The sequence below is a fragment of the Akebia trifoliata genome, chromosome 15 (genome assembly GCF_017979445.1).
Source record: "Akebia trifoliata isolate Shusen 1 chromosome 15, ASM1797944v1, whole genome shotgun sequence".
NCBI lineage: Eukaryota > Viridiplantae > Streptophyta > Magnoliopsida > Ranunculales > Lardizabalaceae > Akebia > Akebia trifoliata.
In genome coordinates this window covers 1,887,612-1,910,661 of record NC_141389.1, presented here as the reverse complement: position 1 = coordinate 1,910,661, position 23,050 = coordinate 1,887,612, and the positions used below count along the sequence as shown (strand labels likewise).

The 23,050-nt window shown below is 35.5% G+C and overlaps 2 protein-coding genes across 3 annotated transcripts; one reads left to right on the top strand and one right to left on the bottom strand.

Annotated features, from left to right (window-relative positions):
- Positions 1 to 1,770: 1,770 nt before the first annotated feature.
- LOC147383852 (DNA-directed RNA polymerase subunit beta) lies at positions 1,771 to 5,462 on the top strand. The gene is made up of 2 exons (XM_086426757.1): positions 1,771 to 2,422; positions 5,106 to 5,462. Exons 1-2 carry the CDS (start codon positions 1,861 to 1,863, stop codon positions 5,318 to 5,320), a joined length of 777 nt encoding a protein of 258 aa, XP_086282883.1. The 5' UTR covers positions 1,771 to 1,860; the 3' UTR covers positions 5,321 to 5,462.
- Positions 5,463 to 11,102: 5,640 nt separating this feature from the next.
- LOC147383851 (uncharacterized) lies at positions 11,103 to 22,809 on the bottom strand. 2 transcript variants are annotated; one of them, XM_086424750.1, is made up of 8 exons: positions 22,315 to 22,809; positions 20,771 to 21,145; positions 20,296 to 20,555; positions 17,019 to 17,136; positions 15,886 to 16,257; positions 15,636 to 15,767; positions 13,746 to 13,874; positions 11,103 to 13,615 (listed from the first exon to the last, which is right to left on the bottom strand). In XM_086424750.1, the coding sequence occupies exons 1-8, from the start codon at positions 22,444 to 22,446 to the stop codon at positions 11,411 to 11,413; spliced, it is 3,723 nt and encodes a 1,240-aa protein (XP_086280876.1). In that variant the 5' UTR covers positions 22,447 to 22,809; the 3' UTR covers positions 11,103 to 11,410. The 2 variants fall into 2 exon arrangements, with proteins under 2 accessions (XP_086280876.1, XP_086280875.1); XM_086424749.1 differs by having other exon boundaries at positions 17,019 to 17,160; positions 22,315 to 22,808.
- Positions 22,810 to 23,050: the final 241 nt, after the last annotated feature.

The window sequence follows — 23,050 nt, the reverse complement described above, 5'->3', positions numbered from 1 at the left end:
CACTAATCAATCCATAAAAAATCATTAGTTTATCCATAAAAGATCATTAGCTCCTAAAATAATACATAATAATAATAATTATTATTATTATTATTATTATTATTATATATTTATTTATTTATTTATTGCAGTATGGTTTGATATTCGTTTTGGTTTGATTCTATTCAAGTTTGATCTGAGAATTGAACCAAATTGATCGGTTCTCCATTTTTTTTTACTCGGAATCGAACCACAATTTGTTCCAAACTGAATCAAATCACCCCAAAACTATTGATTTGATTCAGTTCTCAGTTTGAACCAAACCAAGTTGCACCCCTAGTTTGTACAATGGTGTTGGTTCAATCTTTCGAAATGACCAAACCACATCAAAGTCGAACTATCTCCCAAATCCCCACGAGTTGACTTAAGAAAATGAGTTGTAAGGCTATGCAGATCATCATCAATCTCAACATCTTCAAACTACATTGTAGGCTTTCCTCTACTTACAACAGTATAAACGATTTTGAGTGAGAGGTTCCATCAAAAATTTGTTTGTTCCTTTCTTCCCAAATAGGATAAGTGACTAAGAGATCACATTTCTCCATTCAACATTCAGTTTCTCCCCTTTAATGGCTTCGTAGGTACTCTTTGTAGAGAATTTTCCATCCCCACCCCCACCACAAAAGAAATATATACAAGATTAAGCCTACCTTTTTAAGTACACTAGAAGGAAGATTAAAAGAACTAACCAAAAAAGATTAAAACTTCCAAGATACTCGATCGGTGATTATTAATGGGTCATCCCATTTATCTCCATATCTCTTTAAGTTGGTCATGAAAGTATTTTCTTGTATTCTATCAGAAAAAATGGATGTGAGGAATAGCTCGGCACCTGAAGTTTTTTTATTTAACTTTTGTTGATGTCGTTCTTCTATTGACAAAAAAATTTGAAACTTCAATCCTTGCAATTCGAGAAGTTCTTGATCTTTTCTTTAAAATTTTTGTCTCGATAGGATATGTGTTTTTATTACTAAATGAAGTAGTTAAATGGTGGGATTATCATTTTCTTTTTTGTAATAACGAATCTTATATTTGTTCCAGAGAATTAGAAAAGGAATATACATTTTTATATAGATAATAAACATTTATAAATCATTTTATTATTAGTTTATTTATAATAACAAAAAAATATGGAATCCGAGTTTTCTTAAATTTGGATTAATTTTTCAAAAGGGGCGCGCTACTGACACCCACTTTATTGCTTGTCTCACCCACTTTACTTCTTTCACCCACCATCCCCTATCAAATCTGATTCAATCTCCTCCTTTCCCTTCTTCTCACTCTCTCATTCATTTTTCTTTTTTTTCTTTTTCTTCTCTAAACCTACACATGTTTCAACTAGAGTTTTGTGGTACAAGATTTATTAAAGTTTAAAAAATGGATTAACAATGATCATGGAAACCTCAACTCCTGATTTAGTAATTATTAAAAAATCTTCGTAGCAAAAAAAAAATTCAAACAAAACTTCATTCCAATCAAAAGTTCATACCGAGTCCTTTTAGGTGGATTCGATAGGATCCTACCAAATTGTAATATAAATTTTAAGTGGTTTCCTACCTGGGTGTGACGAGTAATTTCGTGATTTATTAGAAAAAGGGGGTGAACGAACGTAAAAGTGGGTGCATGTAGCGTGTACCTTCTCAAAATTTATGATGAATCAACTCGGATCTTGGACGAGTCAATGTGATAGACGATTCACATTAACTATGACTCTCCCGAGTCATCTTGTTCTCAGACAAGTTTCAAAACCGATAAACCCTCTTCTTCTCCCTCTCTGCACCAAATCCAAAACCTGCAACAACAACAAAAACCGAAACCTCCATGAATTCTCTTTCCTTCTTCCCATCCTCTCTCCTTCCTCCTCCATCTCTCCATCAATCTCGACTTCATCTTCAATTCCAACCCTTTTCAAACTCTTCTCCTTCTCTTCGATCCAGATGTTCTTCTTCTTCATCTTCTTCTGAATCAAGCAAGGGAACGATCTCCGTCGTCAATTTCGAAGATTTGGTCGAAAAAGATTGGACCTTTCTCGAATCCGACACTCTAAACTCTCTTGAAGAGCAGAATCAAAAAGCTAATCGAATCATCTCCGCTGGACAGATCAAAGAGACTTCCAATGTTTTAGTTTCAATTGGAACAGTTGATTTTATTGACCGATTGGTCGATTCATCTCCATGTCAGATTCTGCTTGTTGTTCATGATTCGTTGTTTGTTTTGGCTGAAATTAAAGAGAAACACGATAAGGTTAAATGTTGGCAAGGAGAGATTGTTTATGTTCCAGAGAAATGGGGACCGTTCGATGTGGTGTTTCTTTGCTATTTGCCTGCTTTGTCGTTTGAGCTCGATCAGATCTTTGGAGCGCTCGCTGAACGTTGTTCATCTGGTATTTTCTTTAATTTTGATCAAAAGTTTCTTTGATATGTGCATCTATGCTCTATTGTTCTGTTCTGCATTACTTCTTATCCAAATTTGGGGAAAAAAAAATCTGAAATTGGAATTATCCAACCCTAAAAAAAAACCTATCTTGAAACCCTAGATTTTAATCTGGGTGAAAAAGTTCTCTGGACTTGTTAATGGAAGGTTGACTAAAATTGCTAATGCAAGATCAAAAAACTGATCTTTGCATTCTTCAGATAATTTGGACAATAAGAAATTAGATGTTTTAATTATTTTATTTATAAAACAACAGTATTAAGCTTAGAGCATAAAATGGATCGGATCTTATCCGAAATCCAAATTTAGCAGGTTTGGACCCTTGGAGTAGATCTGAATAAGACAAAAGTTGGTCAAATACGAATTGATGACCCTTGATCCGAGTCGGATACATATTTATCCCTATATCCGTCTAAATCCGAATGATATATGTCTTTAAAAATTGAGTCGTGATAATATGACTCCCCCTTCTGACCCACACCCCCATCACAGAACCATAGATCTTTTACCTTGGGATAGACAAGAAAAAGATTTATGGTTATGCGTATCCCTAGGAAATGATCTATGGTTCTTTGATGGGGGCGCAGGGGGGTGTGTGTTACGTCAGACAATCATTACACTTAAAAATTATATTTTTATATTTTTTCAAAGTATCCTTTTTCTACTACTTTAGTATATGAATTCTTATAAAATAATAGAATTAGCAATTAGAAAAGAAATATTGCCAAAAATTGTTGAACAGTCCGGATTTATCTGACCCAAATCAAGCAATTCGGTTAGGTCGGATCAGGCTCCAAATAAAAAAATTGGATCATATCCAGCTCAAAACCGACCCATTTTAAGCCTTGCTTAAGCTTTAGTTTCTTTTACTCAAAGGCTCTATTACCTTCTATTGGCCTCAAAATATGGCAAATGGGAGCAATCTCCAAAACATTGTAGGGATAACATGTTAATGTGCCAGCTCTTGGAGATATGGTTAGCTCACTATTAGAGCATCTCCAACCCACATCTTCAAATTTTTCCATCAAATTGGTATCTTCTTCAAATTTGAAGATGGAGGTACACCATGCTAAACTACTTTGAACTCCAACCTTTAAATCAGCACTATTCATTCTTTAAAATACTATTCATTCACTTAAAAAAATTAAAATTGGTTGGGGACAAAAATGGTATTTAAAACATGTTCCATGAAAAGAGAAGGCGAAAAAAAGGAAAAAATAGGTATATAGAAAAGGTGAATGGTGATTTAGAGAGGCCCTTCAAAAATTCTCTTCCCTCTATATTTGAGGCATGGATAGTGATATAGAGAGGGCAACTTCAAAAATGAAGACTAGTTGGAGTTAGGTTCAAAGGTCTCCATCTCTATATTTGGAGTTTTGAAGACTGGTTGGAGATACTCTTATAGACCCAAATTTAAGTTTAGGTTTTCCTTTTCTCTTTTCATACCGCCTGGTGAATGATTTCTCATCTTGTAGGAAAATGTGGGTTCAATCCCCATGGAAGTTTACTCTAAAATGAAAAGTTTTTCTTTTTCCAAATTCGCATTGTTGTGAAGTGATATATTGCTTATAAGTTGGAGATACTTATTCAACATCTTCATATATTCTCTCATTACCTTGGTGCACGTCCTTTCATATGGTTTTCTTTCTCCAAATTCGCATTGTTGTGAAGAGATATATTGCTTATAAGTTGGAGATAACATATTCATCATGTTCAGACATTCCCTCATAATAACCTCCGTGCGCCCTTTTCTGTCTTCCTCTTACTATCTTCAAATCTTCAACATCCGCATTCTTTCTAAATGGTGCTATCATCAGTCTTTATTTTATATCTCCTAATCATCTCAACCAAAGTTTCCTTAGTTTATCACCTTTCAAGGCTGCTACATTTTATTAATGCATTTGTTTCTTAATTTATGTGTCGCAGTCATTTTCAGTACATTCATCTATGAACATTTTATTTCTTAATTCCAACTTGTGCAAAACATTATCATCTCCATTTCAGGCTTTTTTATTATTTAAAGAGTATAAAGGAGTCTTCTTGGAGGACTTTGTAGGTCATTGAGATTGGGTTTGTTGTATTGATGTTTCGTAGTTAGTACTCTTCTTGGTTTGTAGCCTGTTCGGTCATCTCGACTGGCTTGCCCTTTTAATCAATAAAATTTTATTTATCAAAAAAAAAAAAAACTTGGAAAGTTGGTGAAGTATGCGAGTGTTGATACTACTTTCTTAGGTATTTGTGTCAATTGACCTCTAACCTGCTTAGCCCGCCATATGTTGTAGTCTTTGGACTCCAAAGCAGCTATCCATAGCTCTAGTCTTGTGTCGATTCCATATCTAGTTTCGTCAACTAGCATTGTTCTCATATAAGTCTCTTGAGTCGTGATTTTCTGATGCCCCGTCTGACATACTCCCCCTCTTGTGGCATGGGCAAAAAACCATAGATTTTTTTTCCCTCGAGATACACAATTCTACATCCCCATAAATATGTGCAGTTGTCTATCCCGAGAAAAAGAATCTATGGTTCTTGAACAGGCCACATCAGGGGATGTGTCAGAGGGGCATCAGAAAATCATTATTCTAGTCTCTTTTTTGCCATACATGTCCTGAAGGTTTTGATTCTATATTGTATAGGTGCAAGACTCATTATCAGCTATCCTCAAGGAAAGGAAGTTGTGGAGCAACAACGAAAAGAATATCCTGATGTGGTAGTCTCCGACTTGCCAGATAAGATGACTTTAGAGAAACTTGCAACCGATCATTCTTTTGAGATAACTGAATTTGTGGATGAGCCTGGTTTTTACCTTGCTGTCTTGAAGTTTTGCGAGTCCAGTTTGTCGACTAAATAGAATCTTTTTTTCCTTCTACTGCTACCTTAGAGTTAAAATTAACAATCCCTTGTGTAACAATTGAGAATGGGATTGGACTTTGTATCAGATTCAGATCATTCTAATTTTGAAATATTTATTGTGCAAGTTATTTGTTTGGCAATTTTTTTCCTGTTTTTTTTCTCTTAACGAAGAAATTTGCTTGGCAATCTTGCATAAATCACTCGTATGGAGATTTTGTATAACAACTCAAGCTCTTGTTTTTGTAGAGTCGAATGCCTATAACAATACAAAAGATCTGGTCACGCAGAGAGAATGGTATCTGTTCAATCTAAAAATTGCAATTTCTTTGCTTACTGAAATCAGCACATATTGTGTCCATGACATGTGAATGATTTGCAATTGCAAAGCCAAAGTAATGCTTTAATCCCTTTTCAATATCAGGTTCAACTTGGTTAAGTGCATTTGAAAAAAACTTGATTAGATGTGGTGTCTCCAAGGAGATATCCTGAATTTTAATGAAAATTTAGGGGTATGAAATAAATACAAAAATCCACGTGTCATGTTACCAGGAGAGTTCCTCCAAAATTTTGGTATTGGATCAATACCACTTCAATACTGATCTGAATTTTTGTAAACATGTACCTGATCCAATTTGATTAATAAATATGTGAACCGAATCCAATCCATGTCATCCTTAATCCAAAACCAATCCAAATCTAAACACATCTTATTTTCAAATTATCAATGTTCAAAAAATATAAAATTTTAAAAATCCACTTTTCAAATGTTATTTTGAGTAAGACAAGTGTCAGAGATTCATAAGTGGGCTACAATATTTCTTTGTGCCCAAGGGAGTTTTCCATCTGTGTGTCTAGGCTTGCCTTTGGGGGTTGGATTAAGATATAAAGAAATTTAAGATCTTATAGTGGAAAAGATGGGAAAGAGGCTGTGCTCATGGAAAGTAAAAGGGGGAAAAGTCACATTGATTGAAAGCACTCTCACGAACATACCAGTTTATCAGTTATCATTATTCCCTATTCCAAAGCATGTGGAATTAAAGTTGAAAAAGTTGATTAGAGATTTCTTGTGAAATGATAGGGAGGTAAAAGAAAATTCCATTTGATAAGTTGGAAGATAATTTATTCTCCAAAGAGAAAGGGAGGGTTAGGGATCAAAGGTTTTAAAATGTCAAATGTGACACTTATAGGGAAATGGTTTAAAGGTTTGGAGAAGAAAGGTCAAGTGGAAAAATGTTATTAAGGAAAAGTTGCATAATTGGGAAAGCAAAGAAGTGAAGTCTCCTTATAGATATAGCTTGTGGATGGGTATCGTGAATGTGAATATAAAGTCAAAGGAGTTGGTGGCTTACAAATGTGCTAGTAGGGTTAGTATTCGATTCTGGGAGGATAGATGGTAAGGTAGTTCTCCATTATCCACTCAATTTTTGAGACTTTATACTCTATCCTTGAAAAAGGAAAAGCTGATTACTGACTTTTTGAACATTTCAAATCTTGGGACTTCTTCTGACTTTGGTTACAAAAGGGGCTTTAATGATTGGGAGATTCAGGAATTAGCATAATTGACTTTCATACTTGATCAAACTATCGTGGAGTGATCGAATCTTGATAAAAGGGTGTGGACTTGCACGAAGGATATAATTGTCTGGGTAAAAAGATCATTCTGCGATTCTTTGATAACAAATGGCTTATCTTATTTTCCAGGGGGTCCAATTTGGGGTCATAAAATCTCATCAAATGTGTCATTCATTTACCTGGCAGCCTCTGATAAAATTCTAACCTTTGATAATCTAATGATTAGGGATTTTGTTTCTCCAAATTTTTGTTTTATGTGCAAAGGGAGTGGGAAATCAGTGTCTCGCATTTTGATTCATTGCATGTTTGTTTGTAAAATCAGGGTCCATTGTTAGGATCTCTTTAATTGCTCCTAGGTGTTTCAATCTTCAGTCTTGTCTCTTTTTCAAGAGTGGAATCATAACATTTTCTCATATTAAAAAATGTACCTTTGGTCCATTACCCCTTTTTGTTGTATGTTGGGTAACAAGACGAGAAAGAAATCGAAGAGTTTTCAATGGGCATACTTCGGATCTTCAAGACATAATTCTGAAAGTGTTAGGTTTATTATTCTTTTGGAGGAAATTGGACAATGATTTCAAAGGGGTGTTCTTCAAAGATTTTGTGTTTCATTGGGATGCTTTATGCTTTTATTAACATTGTACTTGTTTTGTTAGTTTACTCTTTCTTCTTGTGTTGTGACTAGTTATCTCAACCGATCAATTTATTTTAATAAAACAATTTTGCTTATAATTAAAAAAAAATCAAAAGATCAAAAAGTGTTATCTATATGTATTTATATGAAATTAAGAATAAATTAAATAATATTAAAATATGTTAGGATCGAATTTTTTTTGGAACAGATTGGAGTATATCTGAATCCAATATGAAATTGTATCAGATCTAAGATTTCAATCCAAATCCGATACGAAAATCTGATTTTTCATGTTTTTGGATCGTATTGATTCGATCCAATTCGAACATCGGGTATGTTTTAGATCATTGTCAGTCCTAATCTCCAAGGAAGTATCCCAAATTTTAATGAAAAAGTAGGGGCGTTAAATAAATACAAAAATCCACATGTCACGTAACCAAGAGGATTCCTCAAAAATTTTGAAGCCGGACTCCTTAGATAATGTGTAGGATGTCAATAGCCTCAATACTAGGAAGTTCATGTTTGGGGTGTGGATGTGCTCGATATTGCCACACCCGACATCCCTGTGTCACACTTAGCATCTAAAGATGATAAGTAACAATGTTTTTAGAGGAGTATGATACTTACACCTTGAGATATAAAAGCAGCTGAGGCTTATGCCTCAAACCAAAAGGCTCACAAAGGGCATACGCCTCACATTTATTTTTCTATTTTTTTTTTAAATAAATATTTTTTTTATAAATTTCATATTTCCTATAATTATTTACTATAGAAACTTACAACTATTTATTTTATATTATTATTTAGAATCATGTTGAAGTGACCTTAAGATTGGACCTCATATCGCACTTCACGTGAAAGTAGATAGGAATCATAGATGCTTTTTCACACATATCTCAAGGAAAATCATTTATGATTCCTATACACTTTCACGTCAGGGTGTAAGATGTGAGGTCCAATCTTGAGGTCGTTTCAACATTATTCTTTTATTTATTGTAATGGATTAATACTTAGACTTCATTTGTGTATTTGATAACTGGAAATATGTGGTTGTTTTCCCAATTTTTCAATTGTTTAATATTAGTTATTTTTAATATCTTATATTATTTATTGTAAAATATGATGCATTTGAGGCTTATGCCTCGAGGCATTTACCAATCAAGCGCCTTGCCTCACGTCTTAGCATCTGAAAACATTGAATAGTAATATAACGTGTTTGGCATAATGGACATTGGCCTCTCTTTCATTCAGGATTCGTTCTGTTACTCTTGTTTACACTATTATGTCTAGGGGTGTAAGTTGGTTCAGTTTGAGGTCAAATTGGAATCAAACCAATATAGGTCGACTCCACAAAATAAGAATCAGAATCAAACTAGATTCTCTTGGAGCCAAACCAACCCAAATCGAACTAAAGCTGGTTTGGTTCGGTTCGACTTTATGGGTTGCCAATATTCTATAAATTGTAAGTAACATTTTTTAATGAGAAAAGAAACATAAATTTTCATTCAATAAATCACTAATCTATCCATAAAAAGCCATTAGTTTATCTATAATAATTCATAATAATTATTATATACATATACATTTATTTATTGCATAAGGATTCGGTTCTATACAAGCTTGATACATATATATATATATATATATATATATATATATATATATATATATATATATATATATATTTACTTATTGCATAAGGGGTGCAACTTGTTCCAAATCAAACCAAACCACCCCAAAACTATTGATTTGGTTCGGTTCTCGGTTTGAACTGGACCAAGTTGCACCCCTACTTATACACGATCATCCATTTCACTCGTTGCTATTAGAGATGATTTATACTGTGTCATAATGAATGCTAGCATATGTTTGTTCGGGATTTGTTGTGTTATTTATTTATTTTTATTTTTTTCTAAGTAATTTGTTGTGTTCTGTTGTACATTGTCAACTTCGATTCCTGTTGAAAAACAAAATGCGTAATGATTTTCTGACGCCCCCCTCTAATATATGCCTTCATCACGGAACTATACGATCATTTGCCTCGGGATAAGCATAATCATAAATCTTTTTCTTGTGTATCCCAAAGCAAATGATCTACGGTCGTGTGATGATGGCATCATATTATCACAATTCAAACAAAATTGGTGCAAGTATATCTCTAATCCGGTTACCAGGCTTTGTGAGTAGCATGGTTATATCCAAACACCCTCAACCATCGTAGGCGATTGGATAAAATGATTTTAAATATAAGATTTTATCTAATGTGAATATGTTCATATTCAATTTTTTTAAATTTGATATATTTTATTTGACTCTTCTAATCGATTTGTGAATTTGTCAGATTGACTCGATTCGCAATAATTGTCAAAATTTTAAAACTATGATTATGACCTTTTCTAAAGTCAATGTCGATTTCCATCAATTTCTCTTCACGCACATCACTATCTTATTTGCTCATTGAAGTATTTTTTGTCATCTTTGATGATCTCTTCATCTTCATTTTGACCATTTTTCAATTAATTATGTATTTTGGTCAAACTTTGATTCCACAATTGGACTGTTCGATGGGTTGACTGGTCCACCTATGAAATTAAGTCCAACTAGATTTTAAAGAACTCGGCCTACTCTACCTGTTCTCGAGAAAATGGATACCTATGAAATCAGGTAAGATAAATTATTAGAAAGTCAATTGAGATGATTTGGACATATTGAATGAGTGTTATAATGTTTTTTTAATGTTAGAGATTATATTCTGAACCAAACCTTGATAATTTTTGAAGAGTGTGTTTTAATCTTTAAAGGGGGTGCTATAAATAATTTAAGAATTAGGATGTAATAAGTAAAAGTTGGGGTGCCAATAGCAGTTCTCTCTCTCTCTCTCTCTCTCTCTCTCTCTTCTTTGCTTAATAAAATTTATAATTATAAAAATAAAAAAACTGACAAGTAATGGTAGGCTATTGGCATTGGCAACAATATACAAATATATAGATAAAGGAGCTACTATTTTTCATCTCGAAGTGACCTCAAGATTGGACCTCACATAGCCACGTGAAAGTGTACGGGGGAACCATAGATGATTTTACCGAGATCCTAGTGAAAAGCATCTATGGTTCCTATCCACTTTCACGTAAAGATGTGCGATATGAGGTCCAATCTTGAGGTCACTCGAGCATAACTCTAATCAATTTTAACATATACGAACACAAGGGATGGATGATAGAACAATGACCTAAGATTTCAACGACACCTAAAAAACAACCAAAGAAAGCCAATTCAAATAGTGCAGAAAAGGAATCCCTCTAAATGACTCCAACTGTTTAAAAAAAAAAAATGTAAACTTCAAGATATAGTAATAAGGGGATTTCTGAAAGCATATAAAGAACAGTTGGTTATCACAAAAAAAAAAAAAACTTGGCTAACTAGAGAAAGATATTTAGTCTAAAGGGTTGCAATGCATCGGTGCCAATCGATCAAAACAAACAGTTATTGATTTTTGGATTTAAAAATCAAAGTTCCAAAAGTGTCTTTATTTTGGGATTTAAAAAAAAAAATAGAATGATTTCTGCAAAAGAAATGAATCAAAACAGAAATAATATCAACAAGCACTTCAATATAACAGTATAAAAAAAAAATAAAGCTGAAGAACTCGTACAGAAAACCTTCAAACATTGTACCACTCTCGCAGTTTTTTTTTTTTTTTTTCCTTCAATCAAAAACAATAGAACACAATTGAAATTACTATAAAGTGAGGCAGAATATATGCTAATATGCTAAAAATTGAGATTCTCAGAGAGATTATTGTCTGCTTACAGGTGCTCATCAAACTCTCACGACAGACAGAACGGGAAATTGAATTCTCCAGCAACAGCAACAGCAGCAGCATCAGAAGAATGAAAACCTTGTCCTGTTACTTGCTGCGAACAAGCTGTATTCTTCAATAGTTGTGTCTTTCTGAGTAGGATCTGCGACAGAATTCGAAGAAAAATCCCCAACACCATCTTTAGTCGCCACTGCTATTGGTCCACCAAAATGGAACAATGAAAAGTTTTTACTTTCACCACATAATTTGGTACGTAATGGTGCTTCGGGTGGAGTCTGACCATTCAGAACTGATCTCTCAACTACATTAATGGCTTCTCGTGCTCCGACTAGTTTGGAATTATTGGGTTTTTGCTCCTTTGAGGTCACACCATTGGCTTTGTTAACCGGTTGGTACATGGGAAGTTGGCCGACATTGAGCATGGAAGTTGGTAAGGGTTGTGGAGGACCATACGGCATGCAGAAGTGTGAGGTCTGGTTCACGGATGGACCGTACCCAAGAGGGTTTGCAAAGAGGTAACGGTTGGGTTGGTGAAACGGCATAAACCCATTGGTGGGAGCAGCTGACCAAGAAGCAGGGCTCTGATGGTAGTAGGCCATTGTCGATGGTGCAGGAATCATTGGAAAATGCACGCCTTGGTTATGCATCAATGGTGGAGCCATGTGGTGCTGTTGGGAACCCATATCAACCGTGATTCTACCATTCTCGGGATTACAGACATTTTTTGTTGGTGGGTCAACTGGAAAGTTAGATCCTACTACAGTTGTCTTGTTTGTATTAGTCTCCCCTTGATTAGTATTGTTCTTGTCATCCAACCCATCGTACGAGCATTTCTGAAAGCCATTCTCCCCACACGTTGAAGTTTCTCTTCCTTCGGATTGTTGACTAGTATCTTCTGAATCTGATATCGACCAAGACTCCGCATTTTGTGTACTTGAAGAGGCTGTACTGCTATCCCCCTCACTAAGACATGAAGAACAGTTATCTGAACTTGAAGTGCTGCTCATGACTGGATCGGAAGAACCATTCATGGAGTAAGTAGAAACATCCTCGTCACCAGCGTCCTTCGAGTTGTAAGGGGCATTTGATTCTTTCCCATTGTTATCCTCATGACTCTCCCCTAAATTTCCTTTAAGACTGTACAAACATGGCTCACCCGATGAATTAAGAATATTATCAGAATGTTGGCACCCAATCTCATCATTGTTGCATCTCTGTTCCTCACATTCATCAACCTTGAATGAAGATGGTCTCAGGGTAACATCAGATTCTGAATTGCTTGGTGGGTGCTTCTTTCGTGATTCCATAGGTTCCCAAACTTTCTTAGCATTTCCAGAGATGAGCTTGCTTTTGGGAACTCCACAACTATCTGGCGAGTAACATCCATGATTATACTTGTGATTTTGACAGAATGGCCTGGACACATCCGACGCAGATTCTGGTTTATTCACAGTTTTGATCTCCCGAACCACTCTGATTGTAGAAACACGCGGGCCATCCCTTGAATTCGATCTGTAATCACTATGTGGTTTACAGCTGCATGATTGGAGATCACATCTATCGCGCATCCTGTTGTTGGAACAGTAGGATTTCTCACTAAACTTTGGGCCACAAATTCTTATGTTAGACTTCACAAGATTGTTTCTTAACTGCCTGTTCACTCCATTAATGCAACTTGAAGAAGTTTCCTTGTATCCACAATGTGTTTTTGATTCAGACTCATCAATAAGAGCACCATTTTCATTGCCAAATGCAGATCGGCTTCTGTCACACCATTTGGAAGCCAGATCAGGTTGAAATTCTTTATTGAACCTTAGTTTCCGTCGGGAAGATTTTGATTGCTCAATTGTAAATGAATAACCACTCCCATCCCTTGCATTGAGCTCCCCATCAGAATCATTACATGAGTGCCTTAGATTATCGTTTCTTGGATTTTGCATTTTCAAAGTTATACACCCATTTGAAGATTGTTCTTGGATATCTGGAGAAAGAGGCCCGGCTAGCGTATTATCTTCTGTTTCCCTTATTGAATCCTCTGAGCTGGCATTATCATTTGGTTCCTGATGAACAGTTGGGGATGACTCTTCTGACGACATTTTGGGATCTATATTTTGCTTAAATTCAACACATTTCTTTTCTCTCTCCCTTTCTTTCCCTTTTAATCTCTCTTTTCTTCTCAGCTTTTTCTCTCTTTCTTTAGTTCTTTTTCTCTCCTTTCGCTCTTCTTCTTCACGTTTTTCTTTCTCTTCTTCTTCAAGAAGCTTAATCTGTAGAGATGAAATTTCACCATAACCAAAGGAAATGGGATGAAGTTTCGCTAATTTTTCATTTTTTGTTGAAAATCTAAACCTAGAAAAAAGAACCTCAATTAAAGGACCAGAAAAGTATTATAAGTACCTGTTTTTCCAATGTAATGATTTCTTTGCATGCAACATGAACACGCTCTTCCAGCAATTTCAGCGCAAGACAAACAAATATAATATGTGCATTCTGGCGAGCTGTTCCTTCTCTAAAAGCCTTTTCTACCTGAAAAGGATACATTTTATAATTAGATGTAGGACATTTGAATCTAGACATATTTAATCCTAATTACTCCATAACCCATCAGCTCCGCTGAGATGGCAGATTCTATTGAGTTCATTAAGCTTAAAAGTCCATGTAAGCATGAAAATCAATAGCACACTGAAAAAAGAACAAGTCATCTCTTCATGTTTGGTAAGGGAGTGTGAAGTGTTGTCGGATCTGGGGGTTCAGTAGAAGCTTTAATGATTGGGATTGGGTTCTCTATGTACTTTGTTGTTGTGTATTGAAGCTTCCCCTTTGGATGGCCAGGTTGAGGATAGTCTGGTTTGGGATGGAGCCAAGGATGGGTGTTTCTCAGTTTGTTATTTCTACAGTGTGGGTTTCCGGGATGGTTCATGTCCCTTCCATCCAGGGTGTCCGTTTTTATTCGGCTTGCCACCCTTGGGAGACTTCCAACTTTGGATCAAGTAATTCGGGGGGTTTTCATACTCCTAATTTCTATTGTCTGTGTAAAAGAGATGGGGAGACAACGGATCGCATCATTCTACATTGTTTGGTGGAAAAGGAAGTTTTGGGGGCAATTCCTCCTTTTATTTGTTGTCGCTTTATTCATGTCTTCAATGGGGCCTTTTTTTTTAGGAAATCTAAACATTTACTATGGGGGATTCTTCCTTTTGCTACTTGTATGTAGCACACTAAAGCAAAATAGTAATTCTTCAGAAAGTCATGACCGATTCTAAGTTAGGGCGGACCTTCGTCGCTAGCGTCTCAATTTCCATCATTATACGTCTGTTCTGTTAAGAAGAATCATTCAATCCAGCAATGTTTGATTCACAACGAGTCCGATCCTTCTTGGGATTTGGGGTTCAGGAGAAATTTTAATGATTGGGAGCTAACCGAGGTTACATCTTTCCTCGATCTCTTGCATAAGCTTCATCGCAACGTAAGTGAACAGGATAGGTGGGAATGGATTAAAGCGAAGGATTCGAGATTCTCTGTTAGATCCTTCCATAAATGGCTCACTCCTAGTGCTGAGCGTACCATCTCGGCTCCATCATTTGGTTTAGGTCAGTGCCTTCTAAAATCTCTTTCTTTGTCTGGTTGGCTTCCCTTGGTAGGATTCTTACGATGGATAACTTGATTGCTCGGGGTTGGATCACTCCTAATTGTTGTCCCCTTTGCTTGATGGAAGGGGAATCTGTTGATCACATTTTAATTCATTGCCCTTTTTCCTATAATTTATGGTCAAGTTTCCTTGGTTTATTCCGTATGACTTGGGTTTTCCCTCATAAGTTTTCATCGTTGTTGAAAGAGTGGACCAGTAATGTCTTTCACACCAGAAAACGTTACCTGTGGGCTATGCTACCTTCGGCTATTGCTTGGGGGATTTGGAATGAAAGGAATAACAGGTGTTTAATGGCAAGATTAGAAGCTCTCATACAAGTTTTTTAGAGATTTTGGGCTTCTTATACCTTTGGTCCAAACAAAATATAGAGTTCGTGGGAACTTCGTGTGATGATTTTGTTTTTAGATAGAACTCTTTATGTAATCATTAATGTTGTTTGCTCTTCTTCTTTGTTGCTTTCTATGAGGCTTTCTCGGCCTCCTTGTATGCTGTTTTTTCTTTCTCCTTGAATATATTATACTTTTCAAAAAAAAAGTTTTCATAAAATTCTTTTTGCTGATTAAAAAGATTTATTAAGAGTTACATAAATATTTTCAAGGGACCACCAAGCAACGCAATATCATAGACTAAAAACTTACCTGTTCTTTGAAAATGACAGTCGCGGCATCTAGAAGAAATTCTCGAGCAAGTTCAGGACTTTTTGCATGCTTTTGGGGACGGGACCCTTCTCCATCCAGCTCATTTCCATCCTTGTCCATGGAATCATCATCCTGAACGTGTATGACAGGTGATGACAGAAGGAAAACCACATTTAGATTGGTTAAAAGTTTAACAATCCAACATCCAGTAAAAACAATTGTAAATGGGCCTTTGAAGTTTTGGAATTACCTCCTCTTCTTCGGCTTCTTCAGCGTGCTCAAAAAACCTTCTGATACTTTCCCCTTTTGTTATTGTCACATATCCATCGCCGATTACAAGCCTGCGATGGACACATGGTTGGCCCTTCATTGCATGGGCCTTTACAGAAAGTTCCGTGCAACGACCATCTAGCTTCCAAGCCCTCAATGTAATAAAACATGCACTGAAAGCACCAAGATCAAGGTCATTCACTTGAACACTTCCATTCATGCCGACATCTTCAAATTCCAGAATGTCAGATTTTCCTTCCCCTGTTCCAACAGCCCATTCGAAGTGATGGTATGTTCCAAGAGTGTCGGCAAAAGACTGGTGCCAATCAGCTTGGATCATGTCATCAGATACCTGAAAATGGCAGAGTGAAATTCCAGGTCAGCTGTAGCTAAGTGTATCCATTAGTTCTTTCTTAAACTACTTGGTATGTTCAATGAGTCAGTATTTCAAAGTTAAACCATAGTAACAAATAACTCCATTTTATTTTTTAAAAATCTCATTTAAAACATGTTGTGTACCTCTAAAATTTAAAACGAGAAGAAAAAAACACATTTTTATGTTTTAAACACATTTTTTTTTTACATTTTAAACACATTTTTCCAAAACTATAAAATTCCATTTGTTTGTACACCTATGGTTAATTTCTATGGTTTTATGGTTGTTTATGATTTAGTTATATATGTTTTGATGATAATTAATGTCTTGATGTTACGATTTTTTTTTTAAAATTCAATAGTATGTTATTTTGCTTAAAAGATACATTGATGGTTAGACTTGTTGTCATGCATAGATAATAAAAAAATTTCTCAAAAATGTATTAAAAAATTAGATTAGATGTCTAATACTATATATTACATTTTTCCATAACTTTTTAAATATATATTTATTTTTCATATTTCCCATTTTTTCCAACGTTTTCCCATTTTTATTTCTCTGGTTTTATGTTTTTAAACCCGTATTTCAACTCAGTGACTATGGTTAAACCCATTGGGGACTCCAACTATATACAAGCCAATAATATGTTCTGGAAGTGTGTAGATGGATGGAACCACGGTGACAATGGAGCACAATAGAGAAAGAAAAATACGTTGAGGAAAAGGTGGAAAGCACACCTCATACTGAAAGGCTGTATCTGCAACACAAAACCAACTGGTGCAGCGAGGTCCTTTCCTCATGCGCTTCAGCTCCTTGAGCTCCTTGAACTCACGGATAACATTCCTTCTGCAATCTCTGCAAAACCTCTTGCTGTCAAACCTGTGACATAAACATCGATTTCTTAAGACTGTTAAAACAATCCAACAAGAGATAACACATCAGAAGAATTAATGGTACACCATAGGGGTGGGGGCATGTCAGTTTCCCAAATATAATCATTAACTGCTCTTCAACAGAACTCCAAGTTGGCCATTTTTCAGCAATGGATAATGTGGCTCACATATTCATGCCAGCTATAAAGGACTGAGCTAAAACTTAACACTCTTCATATATTTCCAATGTGATGAGGGGAAGAGATCAAAATCTCCTGATAAAGCTTTCTTGATATTAACTCCAAAAACTCTCAAATTTCATTAACTCCTATTAGAATTAGTGAATGCATCATTTCATCAAAATAAGCTGGCATTGAATACCCTGATTGAGTTGGCTTGAGGAGCACCTTCCCAAACATCATCTTTCTTTACCCAAAAATATTATAAATGCCAGACAGAATTATTTTCCGTATATTAAACTGGATCTCAAACATTGTTGCAAATAAATTATGTTCCATAACCCAGGAAACCAACATAATTCTTGTATGTGTTTCAACATTTAAACAGAAACTCAATGCTTGCCTGAATTTTTTTGGGAATGGACTTTCTATGTCACCCCACATTCCCATGTTGTAGACCATGATCTATTTCTTTTCTTCTTCTTCTTCTTTTCTTCTTCTTCTTTGTTATTTTAATTTAGGAACTTTATTATCAATAATTCTCTATTTCAACAGTCCAACTGTGAAAAGTTAGCTGTTATCTGGTTTCTCATGGGAAGTGCCACATGACACTATTAACTAGAGATTGAACAACCATTCTTAGTCATACGCCATTGTGCCCATTGTTTGACAGCTTCAGAGAATCAACTGCAGCCCCACGTACATTTTATGGAGCAATCAACTTGATATTTATCCTGATGTGTACACAATTTGATGGGAAATTAATAGAGATGATTTTGACAGATTTGCCAACATTTTTTGAGACTTAAAAATGCTCAACCTAATATCCAAGACCATCTTTCAATAAAATGCACATCAAATAAGGTATGCCAGAGAATTGTGCATGCCAACGTTCTTGATACCAAATTAAGCAAATCAAACAATGAGAAAGGAACAATTCTGTCCACCAGAACCATGGATAATTTACATTATCTCCACTATTATGCTTTATGAACTTTGGAGTTCTTAACCTCCACTTATTTTTCCTTGATCCCCGGTATGGCAGCATATGCAATACAATAGTAAAGAACTCCATGCTTTTGGGATGAGAGAAATTCATAAGAAATTCAAGCAAAGAATCGCAACAGCTTCATTACACATTATATGCCATAAATAAGTGATTGCATTAGGATTTATCAAAGCAGTTGGAGATACATGCTATTTCTGGTTGGGATTTCAAGCTAAATTTCAATTGAAAATTAAGTAGGTTTCTAAATCAGTATTTGAATTCCATTATTTAAGCGATGGAGGCCCGTGTTTATTATAATTTGGGTTCTCTAGAGAGTAATTAACCGATCGTCGCTCTTATGCTTCAACATTTAAAAAGGCAGATCCGACCAATTCCTTAAATAATATATGATGATGTGCTCTGTTCAAAAAAAATTACAACTTGGTCGATGTAATGTCATCAGATGTTTTAACTATCCTCCTGGCTAAAAGACAGCTTTCTCAGCATTAATTATGCACCCATTTATATCTACAAACTAACCCCAGCAACATCCCTATATTTAGCTCTATTACACTGGCAAAGGGGTTTCCAAATCTGTAAGACATCTTTGCATGACATGAATTTCTTACATTACAGAAGAGGCGGTACCTAAAAATATATTTCCATCAACATTCTGCATGCCTACATCTAGTTCTAAGCAAAGCACTAGCCCCAAGAATTTGCAATTCGATAAAACTGTTGGGGCAAATTCTCCATCTGCAGCAAATCAATAAAACTATCCTTCCACTCTCACATAAAGTATGAAATAAGTCTGTCTAAACATTTCATCCCCGTTCCCTGAGAGAGAACATTCTTTTTTATAGGCTTAATGTCAATTCTCCTGAAAGAGTACATTGCATGCTCTACTTGTAATAACTACAGATGGAGAACTTAAGAAAAACCCCATCCTTTATTGCAAAAGAGACAGTATTTAGAACTTGGTAGTATTTTTTCCTACCAAATTTTTTAAGACTTCCATCCCCATTTCCTGAAGATATATTCCAGCATGATAGAGAAGTTTAGAAAACCTAGCAAAAGAAGCAGTATTTGAGTTTATCTCCCCTTAACAAATTTTGCAAACCTCCATCCTGAAATGCCAACTTAGCTAAGTTGGTAAGACGTGGAGAGTTGTTCCCACATCTTAGGTTTAAATCCCCTTGAAACCAACTTCACCATAGAAACCACTAACCCCTTCATCATTCTCCAAACCATCCATTAGCATCATTTAAAGAGAAATGTTTCAATTGAGTTTCTTTAGTGTTGTTCCCCCGAAACTCCATTTCTTCTTAGTAATTCATACCACGAATGGATAATATAATGCAAGCTCTTCCATTCATTTCAACCATCCCCATTCCTAGGAGATTATGCATAATATTCTCTAACTATAAAACAGGTGGAGCTCTAAATTGAGTAATGATATAAGGTGCCCCAAACTTCCCTCAGCTAATATAAATTGTTAGCTTACTTAAATGAAAAAGGAAAAGCCAAATCTTGTGCATCTCTACGATAAGGAGTTTCAACAGCTTTTCTTCTTCTTCATTCCATTGAAACTACGTTCTTCACATAAATGTCAAATGCAAAGCAGTCCAAAGTTTTGGAAGTCCAACTAACTAACTATTTGGCTATGTCTAACATTATCCATCAGACAGTGAGCCAAGTCTAGTGAAAATGATTGGCTTGGATCGGTGTGTGACCAATACTTCCTCATTCCCAAAAAACACAACACAATATGAGGAGTGTCTAAACACTTGAAGCACAGCAGTGGAAAAAAGGGTGTCCTCAGATTTGTAGAATTTGTAATTGTTTTAATCTTTGTCATTTCTACAGGATGACCACCTTAGAAGAAAATCACCTAGCCATGTCTACCCATCCTTTCTCTATTTTTCAAGACAACCAAAATGCTAAGCAGTTGAGGAATTGACGGATCAAATCACACCTGTACATGAGCCTCTCGATGAAATCTTCTTCCTTCATCCGCAGAAGAGACATACGAGCCTCATCACCAAGCGCTGACCAGAAATCCACCAGCGTGTCACAAGAAAGTCTGGCGGTGTGCAAAGCACATGTTTCCCTGGTTGCATGCCCTCTGCCATAGTTAGCTATTCCTTGGCTTATCCATCCCCGACCACCCCCACCACAGGCATCGGGATAAAGCATTTCACGTTCCCGTTCCCTCATACGAGCACTGTCAAAGACCTGAGTCAAGAAAGACAGATATCAAAACACAGACAAATAAACGATCAGATGAAAACCGGGTTCTGATTGGATTAATGTGATATCCCGATATTTAGGTATTTTGGATTTTAATTCCCAAAAATCTGAATTTCTCACTAAATTATTATTTAAACTCAATAAAAAATTTAATCTAAAATCAGGTCTTTACAATTATCATGACTTATAGCGACACTTACATTTTGGAGTGTCTTGAGTGACTTCGCATCTAAAAAACAGTCCAAAAGTGTCAGAGTCCCATCTCGAGTCGCGACCAAACCTCCCCATGGATGGACAGATGGATCTTGGATGTCATCTTGAGTGTTCAAAGGCCTTTTATCTAATCTACTGTCATATTGATTTATTGCGGCTCCCATTCTACCATTGGAAAGGTGCCCAGCTGCGACACCTTCCTGCTGCAAAGACTTTCCATACATGATGATCTGTGTAAAACCTTCGAGCAGCAACCCATTGCATCTAGAGCAGTAAAGATTCTTACGAGCTTGCTCTAAAAGTGTCTGCTTATCGATCCTCAAGAGTTCCTGACGGGCGTGAGGTGATAACTGACTCCAAAACTACATCAAAGATACAAAAAGGAACAACAAACCATGTAAGTCTCTTCAGCATTAGCTCCACAGAGACAAAGTCGGGGTTTAAGAATAATTCGGTAAGAGAGAGCTTCAGAAAAAATTGATATATATATATATATAGATATGTATTTCGTATATCAAATGATAAAATAATACTTAAAAAATACTAAGACAAGAATTAACTGTGATTTTTTTTTCCATAAATCATCGATTAAATCGTGATTTAATCGAATTACCAAAAAAAAAATTTCAAAAACTTCGTGTCAAAAAATCGTTACTTGATCAACAACTATTAAAATCGTGATTTTTCTCAAAAAATCCCAGATTTTTGTCACTATGATTAGCTCTACCTATGATTTATAGTAACATTGCCACTTCCACAGAAGTAAATAAATCAATAAATCCTAAACCAAAGAAACTCATTTATATAAGTCCTTAAACACAAGATTCAGGTTGTCAAATTGTCTCTGAAAATGTCCGAGGCCTTCATCAATTATCAATTAAAAGGTACATCAATGTCAAAAAAGATGCATAAAAAAATTTGAGATTTAAGTAAATTTACTCTATTTTTATCCAATCCAAACAAGCTTTGGATCTAATGAATCAAAAAACTCAAAACAAACCTCAAACTCTACAATCCACACAACATCAAAGATACAGAAAGGAACAACAGGCCATGTAAGTCTCTTTTGCATTAGTTGTATCTATGATTATAGTAACATTGCCACTTACACAGAAGTAAATAAGTCAAGAAGCCCTAAACCAAATTCAACCAAATAAACTCATACATAAGTCTTTAAATACAAGATTCAGATTGTCAAATTGTCTGTGAAAATGTCCAAGGCCTTCATCAATGTTAAAATGATGTATAAATAACATCCAGAATTAAGTAAATTTACTCTCTTTTTATCCAATCAAGGCAAGCTTTATTTACAAATGGATCTAACAAATCAAAAAAACTCAAAATTGAATGAGAACCACTCCTTTAGATATCACCATGCAATCAAACAAACCTCAAACTCTAAAATCCACACCACCATTCAAACTCAAGATCCAATCCTTATTATAATTATTCAATCTTAATACCACATTAAAATCTACTGGAAAATAAATCCAAATCAACGATCATGACGAATTAAGAAATCTAATTGTACCTTCTGAAGCTGATTGAAGGTGACATCATCGCGATGTTTGGACCAGATTCCATTGGCTGAAACCGATCCGGAGGAACAAGTCGACCAATTAGCATTACTAACATGAGCATTTCTCTGCGGTAGACCGGGCATCTTCAGAGTCTTGAAGATTTCGTTGCCAATCCTTCCATACCTCGCTCAATTCCACCCGATTCAAACCGTTCGTAACGGAATGAAAATCAATTTATAGATCAAAAACAACGAAAATCTGATGCAGAAATTCGAGATTCAACGCGTGAAAAATCGATTCGAGAATAGAGATCGAAGTCTAATGTTTTTCGATCGAAATGGATCGATCGAGAGATGAATCCGATGGTTTCGTGATTAAAATTCGACGATTTGATCAGATTGGTAGGTTGTTAGATCGGTCCAAATTCGAGATTTGGGGAAGAAATGGAGGCGACGGAGAGGATTTTGTCGATGAGATTTGTTGCTTTTGTATGTATTTGTAGAGAGAGAGAAAGAGAGAGTGCTATCGTGAGCGCGCGGTTAAGAAAGCTAGAACATCGACAGAGAGACTTCGATCTTGACCACAGTAACAATATAAAGATACTATTGACATCCCAAATTTTACTAATTACACCCCAAATTTCTTAGATTACTTACTACACCCTAATAAAATACTAAAACACACCTATAAACATTACCAAATGTTTGGTTGAAATGCATGAATGGTACTGACTTGGGTTCAAGGAGT

What these genes read in the sequence shown, in the direction of transcription:
- LOC147383852 (XM_086426757.1), top strand. Translation starts at nt 1,861, where the DNA reads ATGAATTCTCTTTCCTTCTTCCCATCCTCTCTCCTTCCTCCTCCATCT. An exon ending in CGCTGAACGTTGTTCATCTG is followed by an intron (nt 2,423 to 5,105) that starts GTATTTTCTTTA and finishes TATATTGTATAG; the next exon opens with GTGCAAGACTCATTATCAGC.
- LOC147383851 (XM_086424749.1), bottom strand. Translation starts at nt 22,446, where the DNA reads ATGCCCGGTCTACCGCAGAGAAATGCTCATGTTAGTAATGCTAATTGG. An exon ending in CCTTCAATCAGCTTCAGAAG is followed by an intron (nt 21,146 to 22,314) that starts GTACAATTAGAT and finishes TCTTTGATGTAG; the next exon opens with TTTTGGAGTCAGTTATCACC. An exon ending in ATACAGCCTTTCAGTATGAG is followed by an intron (nt 16,258 to 17,018) that starts GTGTGCTTTCCA and finishes TGCCATTTTCAG; the next exon opens with GTATCTGATGACATGATCCA.